Source organism: Musa acuminata, chromosome BXJ1-6 (genome assembly GCF_036884655.1).
Source record: "Musa acuminata AAA Group cultivar baxijiao chromosome BXJ1-6, Cavendish_Baxijiao_AAA, whole genome shotgun sequence".
In the NCBI taxonomy this organism is placed as follows: Eukaryota; Viridiplantae; Streptophyta; class Magnoliopsida; order Zingiberales; family Musaceae; genus Musa; species Musa acuminata.
In genome coordinates this window covers 16309718-16322151 of record NC_088332.1, presented here as the reverse complement: position 1 = coordinate 16322151, position 12434 = coordinate 16309718, and the positions used below count along the sequence as shown (strand labels likewise).

General features: G+C 37.1%; 2 protein-coding genes across 2 annotated transcripts; one reads left to right on the top strand and one right to left on the bottom strand.

Moving 5' to 3' along the window:
* The first annotated feature begins 38 nt into the window (after window positions 1-38).
* Window positions 39-1207, top strand: LOC103988603 (NDR1/HIN1-like protein 1). The gene has a single exon (XM_065190123.1). The coding sequence runs from the start codon at window positions 211-213 to the stop codon at window positions 979-981; it is 771 nt and encodes a 256-aa protein (XP_065046195.1). The 5' UTR covers window positions 39-210; the 3' UTR covers window positions 982-1207.
* Window positions 1208-2103: 896 nt separating this feature from the next.
* On the bottom strand, window positions 2104-12194 carry LOC103988507 (carbamoyl phosphate synthase small chain, chloroplastic). Its single transcript, XM_009407042.3, has 11 exons — window positions 12000-12194; window positions 10624-10693; window positions 8824-8950; window positions 6422-6510; window positions 6262-6322; window positions 6100-6167; window positions 5879-6007; window positions 4820-4929; window positions 4382-4729; window positions 3796-3961; window positions 2104-2486 (listed from the first exon to the last, which is right to left on the bottom strand). The coding sequence occupies exons 1-11, from the start codon at window positions 12150-12152 to the stop codon at window positions 2443-2445; spliced, it is 1365 nt and encodes a 454-aa protein (XP_009405317.2). The 5' UTR covers window positions 12153-12194; the 3' UTR covers window positions 2104-2442.
* Between the last annotated feature and the right edge of the window lie 240 nt (window positions 12195-12434).

Below are 12434 nucleotides of genomic sequence, written 5' to 3'. Positions count from 1 at the left end.
AAAATATAATTTTATAAATACGCCTAATTATGATTTTGAGATCTTCATCGGCTCACAAGTTTAGTAACCAAAAATAAAATCAAGATTACTCCTTAGTTAGTTTTTAGAATTTAATTATGATTAAGGAAGAAGAAATGTTTGAGAAAACACAGAAGAAAAAAGAGAAGATAAGCGGAAACAAAGTAAATATATACTGCAGGTCTCATTATTATGTTTTTAGGGAGAAAACTTGAACGCTTCGACTGTGACAACAAGCCGGACCTGTGCGTTTATAAGTCACACTCGCTACTCCGCTCCTTCAACCACTCTCTCTCTCTCTCTCTCTCTCTCTCTGTTGGATCGATCATGGCGAAGGACTGCGGCATCCACGGTAAGCACAAGCGGCACAAGCTGTTTCTCCGGCTGTTGGCGGCCTTCCTGTCGCTGGTGGTCGTCCTTCTCCTCGCCGTCCTCATCGTCTGGCTCGTCCTCCGCCCCACCAAGCCCATGTTCTATCTCCAGGACTTCTCCCTCCTCCAGTTCAACTTCACGCACGGCGACGCCGCCCTCCTCACCTCCGTCCTCCAGGTCACCCTCTCCTCCCGCAACCCCAACGGTCGCATCGGCATCTACTACGACCGCCTTGACGCCTACGCCGCCTACAAAGGCCAGCAGTTCACCGCCGCCACTTTCCTCCCGCCCGGCTACCTCGGCCACAACGACGTCGCCATCTGGTCCCCTTACCTCTACGGCACCGCCGTACCCCTCGCCCCTTACCTTGCCGACTCCATCTCCCAAGACGAGAGCGCCGGTTACCTCCTCCTCTACGTCCGCGTCGACGGCCGCCTCCGGTGGAAGGTCGGCACCTGGATCTCCGGCCACTACCGCCTCCAGGCCAACTGCCCTGCTTTCCTCATCGTCGACAGCGGCAAGTCACAAAGCGACGCCCCGGCGCCAATCGTCCGCTTCCAGCAGAACACCGCCTGCAGCGTCGTTGTGTGACGAGGCCATTGACGACCGTGACGACCATCGACTGTGGCGGTGACGTCGACGTGCTTCTACCTCCGTCGTCTTCTTTCACGTTTCCGTTTTGACGACGTTTTAGTGACCGTGGCTGGTCTGTTCTTTCTTACTTCTCTTCCTGGTATGGTATATAGTATAGTATTAAATAGGTAATATATAATCTTTTGACGCAGAAATAAAGAAACAGTAATTGCGTTTTTAATAATGGTTATATATATATATATATATATATATATATATATATATATATATATATATATATATATATATATATATATATATATATATATATATATATGTGTGTGTATGTGATTCAGGTTGGGAAATTTACAAGAAAAGGGAAGTATAAATGCCATAATTCGGGCACCTCCTTGTTGGTCTTCTATAATTGTGATCAATGCGAGTCGTGAAACGGTATACGATTTATTTATTGTGATCACGGTTCATGGTTAAAGTGTAGGATAGAAGAAGTGGTTTAGAAGAAGGGAAAGGTTAGTCGAGAGTACGTCAGGTCCTAATATAAGAAAAAAATTTGGTGTATCGGAACATACATCTTCATAAAAACATGTCATAAAGATATTTTAAGGTTAAGGTTTTTGCTAGAAATTGGAATAGTGTTTAATGTCAGTCCATTCAGTATTTGTGCGCAATCACATTAATAACATGCAAGCTTATAATTTAAATCCTTAAACCTTAATATTAAAGGGTAAAAAGATTAATCAGCTACGTTGGATGACATCTTTTGAAATAATATTTTATATAAATATATATATATATATAATTATAATTATAATGAACATTCTGTAAAAAGGGTAAGAGGTTTAGAATATCTATCCTTTCATAGATTCGAGATGCAACATATGAGGCATTGCATGCATATATATGCCTACAAAAATTTAGGTTTTGCATATAAATTATTTATATCAGATTCATAATTTCTGCACTGTGTGGGTGACAAGAAACTAAGGATGGTTTTGGTCAAAACTAGTTCTAGGAAGAAAAGCAAGATACACATGACCATTCAATCTGGTTAACTTGAGAAATTACCAATCACTGATCAACTAGGTAGAAACCAGAACACTTGCAGCATGACACAAACACTAAATCCCCAATGGTTACCACAATATATTAAAGCATGTGGCGAATTCAGTAAACATAATTCTGCAGAAGGAAAAATAGCATTTCGGTAAACAAAGACGCTCACCATCAGATTTATGAAGCTGACACAAACAACTTGCTGGCTTTTCCGACGTAATTAATAGCTTGCAGCAGCGAAGATAATCCAGAGGCATTTTTTAGCGGCAAGACTAATACACTCGCAAAGAGACTAACTATACTGACTGCATCAGCTTAAGTCACCTCTTGTCTGCTTTTCTAATTCAGAGGTGTTTTCCTTGCAAGATGCCCCAATCCAGGACTCAGACTTTACAAGAACCATTGTCATTTCTTGCTTGCCTTCATCAACTCCATGAATTCCCTAAAAGCTGCAACACAAGAACATGATGATCGCACAAAGAGTGATCAAATTCCACTTGACCTAATTACGCTTAAGTCGAACATCATGATTGGAATGTTGATTCAGCAAATATCAATACATATTATCTTCAAGATTTTAGAATGTCCTAGCTGTATAGAATCCACCGCTACCTTTAAACATCAAAGGTACTGAATCTTATCTTTATTCCTAAAAATTAAATGTCAAAGTGGGCATTTCAATGCCTTGTGAAACTACAGGAGAAATTAGTTAAAGCTTGATATAAAACTAAATGTACTGGGATCTTGCATCATGTTTTATATCTTCCATAGCACAGAACACATGTTGCTATCCTATTCAAACCCAACCCGAGGATGTGACCAAGATTGTTTACGGCCATTTAAAACTCTGGATCCAGGCCATATGATACAATAAGAACCAAACACCAATGTCCGAGCATATAGCTACAAACAAAATTTTCTGCACCAATATTCGAAAGTTTTGTCAAAGGCCAACTTAAAAGAACTCTTTCAGCTCATATCAAGTTAGTGGTTGCCAAGTCTACCCATATGTACCACATAATGAAGCTGATGTTACAACCACATGTGCAATTAGAACTTGTACTGAAAACTTGATAGGATAATAATGCCATGATTCATGGAGTTCATACCTATGAGATGAGTCCACTTTGCTTATTGCAACCATACCACGAATCCAATTGTAACAAAACCATCCATGGTCTTTTGCAGAAACTAGACCTCAAGAACCTTACATGTGAAAACTATTGGCGGGCACAACCTTCCTAAGGTAAGCGTGTCCAAAAAGTGACCTAATAGTGACAATAGAAGTATTCATCTAGCCTTATGCTTCTGTAACCCAACAAGAAGACCCAAGTTAAATGGGTTTAACTAGCTCAAACATAACTCACATCCACCTTAATGTTCAGACAAATTTCAGCTTAAACCCAAGACTATAACTGTCAAGTACGGGCCACGTAGCTCTCTACCATAGATGGTCCTAAGTTCCAACAGAGTATGCTGAATATGCTAATATTTTTATACACTATGTGCTAATTGGCATATAATCACATGGATTCCCTGTGATTTTGCGCTTCAACAATCAAGCTGGACCCTTCACTTGACATAATTACTTAACAAATGTGAATAAAATATGGTTTTTTTGTATAGTTTGATGGTTAATAGAGTTTTGTTGATTCAATTATAATCTCAATTTTGTGTCAGATATACACGCCAAAGAATCATTCAACTGATATTTCTATCGACTAAAGAAAATGATAACAGACAATAAATAATTCTTACCAGGATCAGAGTCATGGGGCCCAGGAGAGGACTCTGGATGGTACTGGAGGGACATGAGGTTTAACTCCGCACAAGCAAGGCCAGCACAACTTTTATCATTCAAATTTATATGTGTTACTTCAACCCCAGCAGGAAGGGATGCAGGGTCAACTGCATAATTATGGTTCTGCCAGAACAATACAATAGATATCAGAAAAGGGGGGGGAAACCCGGAAAAGAACTTGCAGGTCGACAAATTAAAGAATCTAAATTTTTGAAAAACCAAACAACTTGAAATCATGAAAGGAATAAAATTATTGATGGGGTTTATTATATAAAAAAAGTTCTAAAGTAGAGGCATCACATAATATTTGATGTTAAAAGTTGTGCTCTACTTTGGCTCTCTCAGATAAGTTTCTCCCAAGAAAAATTATTAATTATCTAGAACCTAGATATCTCCAAGGAGTGGCTTTCTGGCCTTAAGATCATCAGGCAGATTGATGATTTGGAAATATGAAAGCTAATCATTCAAATCAGAGTGGTGGAAACCAAGAGGAAATATCAAAGAAACAGTATTAACCTTAACTAAATAAGATAATACACAAACCTGAGCACTTATCTCAACACGTCCATTCCGCAGGTTGCCAACTGGATGGTTACCACCGTGATGACCAAACTTCATCTTGAACGTCTTGCCACCCAAAGCCTGGCCAAGCAACTGGTGGCCCATGCAAATTCCAAAAACTGGAACCTTACCAATTATTTCCTTTACTGTTTCCACTGCATAAGGAACTGCAGCTGGGTCTCCAGGACCATTGCTAAACAGAACACCATCAGGTTTCATTTTTAATGTCTCTGTGGCAGGCCAAGTTGAAGGCACAACTGTGACTTTGCATCCATAGGATGCCAGGCGCCTCAAAATGTTATGCTTGATGCCAAAGTCATATGCAACAACCTACCACCAACACGAAATGAAAAAAAGAAAATGAATTTTCAGAATAACACATCTAAACCAGTAGCTTGTCATGGATATAGTTATACTAACATGAAAATTCTCAACTTGGTTCTGATCTTTGTGGAATTCCCATTCTGAATGTGTTTTCTGAGACCAAACAAATGGGGCTTTACATGAAGCACCACTGATCAAATCAACACCTGCAAAAGAAAAGAATATGTTTTCTCATCATGATACCAAATTATAGAACTAACCAATCTCATGTGATTTTTATCAAGTAACCAACCATCATATATGAACAAAAAGTAACCCCAGAACATTGTTCTTACTGCAATCAGCTAAAATCGCAACTGATCAAATCAATAAGTGAAAAAAAATAATTACAAGACAGAGGTTGGTGTTTACACATAACTCCATGCTTCTTAGTCTCCTGTATTAACATTATCCTTCTAGTTAACCTTATGGGTTAAGGGAAATCATCAAAGTTGCTCTGGTGTTGGTTGTACTTTTCTAGATTCTAAGAAACCGAATGTTTGCTTTCTGTAATTGAAGCCCCACTTTGTTTCCAAAATATATACTGCAATATACACATCAAGTTAGCAGTTGAAGGCAAGTTATAAGTAGTTTGATTTAAATCAAGTATCAAGTTTAGCAGACCACAGCAATATGATGGATCATAGTAATACTCTGACGATCAAACCAATATTGCAATTAGATGAGTCTTCAGTTGGAAAGATCTTAAAAGCCTGCAGAATTTCAATGTGTCCCAACATAAATCAAGATTAGTGAAAAACCATAGCTTGGGAGAGTTGCCAATCAGAAAGCTAAGGTCCTCGTTGTCGATTCTCTATATGGTAGTAAGGATTCAACAAGATCATTTTTCCTATTACTATCATACTACAAACAGCATTTCGGATACAAAAACTGCATAAATGAGATCAAAGCAAATAGAGGCTCCAACTTAAGCTATCACTATATTACCAGGTTATTGAAAAATCACGATTCATAAGAAAAAAAAAGCACTAGGGCTAATACAAAAACTATTGTAAAAAAAAAAAGCCTTTACTGGATTAGTTTAACACCAGTTTCAGATACGAAAAAGAATTTTACAAAGTAGAAGAAATTATAGTTTATGAACCTAAATCCTACCAACAATTTTCCATTTATGAGCAATTTCAAGCAAGTCTTCATCTGTTTGAGATTCTTCAGTACTTAAGACACCAATAAGGCTTCCATCTTGTCTCAATCTTCGTGTTATTGCACGAGTGTCCACATCATCTGCACCATGACCCCACAAGAAAATGAGAAAGACATATGAATTGAACTAAGACTAAATTAAAATAAAGAAGTAATTGTAGGGCATGTCTCACATATGCCCATGATGTTCCTCTTTGCTAAGTAATCACCAAGAGATTCCGTGCAACGCCAATTTGAAGTGCTAAGGGAGGCACATAGGAGTATGTAGTTAGGTAACAGAAAAAAAATTCTTATATTATCATTCATACATACAAATTGATTATAGTGGATTGTACCAGATGCTTAAACTTCTGATCACCAGACCAGCAAGGAAGCATTGACTCGATTCCTCATCATCTGTAGGATGATAGATCAACCAATTTAAATTTTAGAAAAATTTCACATGAAATATCTGCTAAAACTGGGACAACACTGTTAGAACATCGGTTCACTCACCAGGATTAACACCAGTATTCCCGATATGAGGATTTGTCATCAAAACAAACTGTCCAGCATAGCTGGGATCTGTTAGAATCTCCTGATACCTATTCAAAATTTGAAATTTAAAATTTCTTGTACTAGGAAAGCATCAGAGTAGCTAAAAATGTCAAATCACTTGAACAACAATATATGCAGCAGAAAACAAGGTTCATCCTGTGTCCAGGTAACTTTTTTGGTTTACATCACAAGTATGATACTTGATGAGTTAAAAACACTGGAACTTTGCAAAGGTAAGAAGCATTTTAGGTTCTAAAAGTATCAGGTTCCAAATTGAAATGACCAAAACAAGCAACTAGGAAACATAGAGCATTCCCAAGCAAATAAAAGTAAAAAAATCCAAGAAGTACTTCACTATATCCTGTCTTTCCCAGCAAATGAACATTTACAAGCAAACTTCCATAGATGAAAACCATGTGAACATCTGAAATATTTACTCCGGAATTGTAAAACTGAGTTAAGAGCTGAGCTAATTTATGTAGGAATTCACCTTGAATCACGCAAATGCCTGAAATTATTTCAGCTGAAATTACCATAAATCAGAGTTCTAACTATTTGGTACTGAAGTTTCTCATGAGACTAATCCACCTGCTCTGTGCACCCACCTTCGCTAGTTAAAAAACCCATTAGTTCAACTGACAATGCCACAACTAGTTCAGCTGGACAATACTGGCAGCAAGATCAATCAGACCACTTCCTATTCAGCCAGGACTTGGAAGCCCTTTGTCAGTCAGGGTTCTCACGACCGTTCATGACCTCTGATAAGAACTGGAAAGGAGTCCCAACTCCCTCCTTTGGTTTGAAGCCTCAGTGAAGTCTATATATCCTAATCAAGATACTCGGCAAAAACAATAACAGAAGGGCAGAATCTATTTTTTTAATAGTCTGTTTCAGCTACAAAATGAGAATTACTAGCCTGTAAGAATGACATTGTAGGCTTCTTAAGGATACTCGGTTATTTTCTTTATTGTTCGAGCAGTAAAGTACTCCATGGATTAACTTTTTAGAGGTCTTATCTTCCTCATATTAGAGAATCCTCAGGAAGGATGAACCCTGATAAAATTTCAAATGATACAAATAGCCTTCTTAACTCATATCATGTTCTTGTATTAATGGTGACCACCTTCAGTAAAAAAGATCAAGATCTTGTATTATCTTATTTGCTTATCACAAAAGTTGATAATCCAATGCATAAGGCCTTCACTAATGTACACACTTATGAACTACAAGAAGAGAGGCAGTTTCCATGACTTGACCCCTAGTCATCTAGAATAAAAAACAACAAGAAAACTTACCATTATACCAAAATCTTATCCTTTAATCTTATTTGCTCATAATATACAAGCAAATCATGAACAGACTACAGAGTAATCCAGCTACGCATGCTTTAGAGGAAAAAAAAGGTTTCAACCTTCACGTTCATTAAAAAATGTCCATCTAGATAAGTGCATATATAGAAATTGCAAAGTATATCATACAGTAACCTATCAAATAACCTTAACCAGAGAACTCAAAAATAATTCTCAAGTTGCATTTCATTAACTTATATACCAGACATCAATTATAGTTTCTACTATCTCTATAATTTGAAAAAATATTTCAAAATATATCCTTCTCACATACTGCCACATAGTTAACACATTGAATCTGCCTCAAGACTGCCATTTTTATTACTAAGGAAATGCAACTAATGTGAACCATATGATAGTCAAGTCCAGATCTGTGAATAACTTGGATCTTAATCTCGTTAACAACTCAGTTATGTTGCATATTTGTCATAATTCTTGATAGTCTGATAGATTTTCTTGTTGTGATGTTTTCCAACTCAAATATGCTGGATATTTGTCATAATTTGATCCAGATAATCCCATGGATTTCTTTGTTGTGGTATTTTTTCAACCCAATACATTGTACATATGCCATAATTTTGAACCAGAAAATTCAAATAATTTTTTTTCTTGTTGTGGGTGTTTCAACCGTACCAAGTGGTACATACTGGTAACCTATCATTAGTGGTCCACCAGTTTCAGCCAAAGATCAAACTGGTCAAAATCCAACCAGTTCTGGTCGAAAGTTGTTAAGTTTCATGTGCGAGCCATGTGAATGAAATTGGCTCCAAGCAGGGCTCAGCATCAAAAGGTCAAACAAAATGGCACACACCACTTTTTGTTTAATTAAATATTACTGCTTTACAGCATGTGACATTAATTTGAGAGCGTCATGGTCAAGAAGATTAAAAAAACAAATGAAAAAAGAAACTGCAAAAAAGAACCCATTAAAGCAGGTATCTTCTAGTTCTATAATTGGATATAGGACTGCAACCATTGCATAAATACAGCAGAAGGAAGAAACATAGTTACCCTGTTAAAGATGTATTGAACACGACTTCACCAACTTGTGTTCCGGAAGCACCAAAAGACTTAGCTTTCCATATAGAGCCATCTTCAAGCACAAGCCTAGCATCAGCTGTCTTCCATGGTTTTTGTACTGTATAGTATGTCAATAACTGAAAATTATTAGGTCACTTGAAAATAAGTCAAGCATGCAAAAATGATGGAATTATTTTTCAGACTGAATGTGTTGGGTAGCTGAATTAGAAAACATCTCATTGATTGAACTGCGAGATATTTCTTAAGCTCACAAACCTAATTGCTCCCTGAACAAAAACCAATAACTTTGTCTAGCAAGATCTTTGAACACTACCTAACAAATAATGTGGGGAAGCCAAGAAAAAACTTAATGCAATTTACAATCATTTCCATCTGTCCAAACATAGAAAAAGACCAAGTTTGACATCATATGTGTGATTATGTTAAAGAATAATAACGGAACCACTTCCCTCAATTAAAGATTGCTACATCATATATGTGAATATGTTAAAGAATAATAATGGCTCCACATCCATCAATAAAAGATAGTGACCTTAGTATCTCATCTATCAATTATTTGGGTCTCTTGAATTCCTATCAAAGGTAACAAGAAAAATACTTTCACAACTAATCATCAAACAAATTTGAGGTAGCAAAAGATTTATAAGCTGGACCATTTGAGCACAAAAACTTCTAAAACGTAGAAAAAGCTTAAATGTAGAAAATCAGTCAATTATAACTAAGGAAAAGTATATGCAAGAACTTGCAACGTACTGGATTGGATTTCACAACAGAAGTACCAGAAATGCACCATACTACGTCAAAATGGACCACCGAGATTAAAAATTTAATACACGAAAATTACACGAATAAGACTGTCAGCACAATGACATAGCAAGGTATTTCAAAAATTGGATAATAATGGTCATTAAGCCATTATAATTATGAAGATTGCTATAAAAGAGGAACATCAAAATTATTGAATTTCATCATAACTCATACAATAGAATGATACCTTTCGAATTTCTAATCATTACAGCATCCGTTCTATTCATGATATTACTATTTTATTGTTGCAAAATTACTTAGTAAAAAACGGTCGCTATCCTGTATTATTTTCCATTGTATCCAACTAAAACAACCATCACAATAACAGAAAATATCAACGAAATTAAATTTGAAATGAAAAATGGTATTACAACCTTCATAACACGTGATTAAAAGGAAACATTGCAATAATGAAATTAAATTAAAAGAGAGGACTGATATCTACAACCTTCATAACAAGTCGTGAAAGTTGTGGGTGTTGTCCATTATATGCATTAGAAAGTAACTGGATCTTCAGAGTTCTGGCTGTTGTCCATTTATGACATTTATAACAGGTTTTTGTATTTGTTCTGAAGATCCGGTTCCAGACAATCAATTTCACACAATTTTCTTCAAAAATTAGATCCACGATCATAAGATGGGCAACATAGGTATCATCATATTCTGCCAAGATCAGCAAATGGCCTTTATCTATTTGGCTTCATTAATATCAATGTTATTATTCTGCCAGCTCAGATAGATAGTAAGATCTCCTTTACAAGAAGTCATTTCCTACAAATCCATATCACCAAACTTTTTGGATACAAACATGTTAACTAATTTAACACATCTTCTCTCTAACTAGCATCCAAGAAAAGGTATGCAGAGAGACTCAATTCCTATTTTAATTTCCATCGATGAAAAGCTTTAGGCTGCTAAACCATCAATGGCAACAACTACATTGATAAAACACTACTTACTTACCATCTACATCACAATCTGAATACAGAGAGCTAGCTGCCTTCACCCTTTGATGGACACTAACAACTTGTAGCTGACAAAAGTAAGAAAGCAATATTTATCATGTTTGAAGCAAAACGAATTAAAACCCAAAGACAAAACCTCTAAATTTTCACTTTCTGTAATAGAGAACTATATAAACACAGACAAGTGGATCTAAACTAAGTGATAAACTTAACATGAAGTCAAAACTTAGTGCATCTAAACCAAGTAAAAAACCTAGCATAGAAGTGAAAAACCAAAGTAAAACATAAGTGATTGCAACAGCGAAAGACATGAATGGCGCTAGGCAACAAAGGGAAAAAAATGGGTGACCTAGTGCGTGAGGCTCCCATCAGTGCAGGGATTAAACAACCGTAACCCTGTAAGTAGAGAGGGTATATCCATGAGCTTATCCCCAACAATCTAAGTTGTACGGCAACATTATCATCATGCCAAGACTCACCCTCTTGCACATCCAACAAACCAAAACAAGGAAATGGGATGATCAAGATGCCATCTTTAACTGAAGAAAGATGAAAATATCATATATATGTCACCAACGACACCTCCCACAGCAGATCAGAACCGATGATGGGTAGGATTTTGGAGAGAATCTACAAAAAATAGATGCGATCTATTGGGAAACAAGGGGCTCTAGGGGCAACATGGATTCAACATGAGAATAACAACGGAAGGAATAGGCGAGAGAAAAAATACCAGAGGAAATTAAAATGTAGAACATTAAAGAACATTATAGCAGGTATCATATACGGCTGTCACATGCTTCTTTTAAACATCTCAAGAGTTAATTGGCCAGGGCGGTAGTTTGCTTAAACAGTCAAAAGGTAAACGGTAAATGAAATTTAGGTGCATTGAATCATATCAAACAAAAATGCCAAGAGTGACGTATAGCTAATGTGATGGAATCCAGATTTGCATGTGTCCTAATAAAGGCCTGTGAAAGGTGGCATCCACAAGCAACTTGGAAAATTCAGCTGATACCAATCCTTCAAATGATTATACAACAGTCAGAGTGGCAGTGCACCTAATTATACCAGAAAGGGAGATGAACTTCAACATATCAACTTCTGGATCAACAGAACCAAAATACAATCTTCACAAAAATTGTCAGCACTATCAATCCCACTATTGGACAAACATCAACATAAAGCGCTTAAAACGGCTTATCCTCACTTGTAGAGAATGAAAAAGGAATACGACCTACGCAAAGAACCAACACAAGATACACAAGAAACCCCGAAAAACACATAATCGGATCCCAAAATAGCATGCGAACGGGAAAACACAGGATCCTTGCATATTTTAAAGGATACGGGAAAGGCGAAAGGAAATCGGACCTTGCCGGATCTCTTGGAATGGGCTGCAAATGACATAAAGAGCATATGACGGGGGAGGTGCCTGACGTTGCTTGCGACAGCCAGTGGATTCTCCATGGCTGCCGCCGTGGGCGCTAGGGTTTCCAGCGAGGTCGGAAGGGGGCACGAAATCATATCGGCAAGCGCGGAGGGAAGGCGGTCCACTTAGGGATTTAAGCCTACGAACTCTATATATATAATATAGTGGTGAGTTGCACGTGTGTGTGTGCGAGAGAGAGTCGTGAGTTTGAGGAATTTGGCATCCTAAAACGTCCTTCTGAGTTGGCTCATCAGTCACCGTTAAATGTTGCTTCGTGTCTCCAACTTCACCGTTGAATTCTTACAATGGTTCGGGATCGCACATTTGACGTTTTATACATATAGATATTAACGTTGCAATTGCGAATTAATTATTAG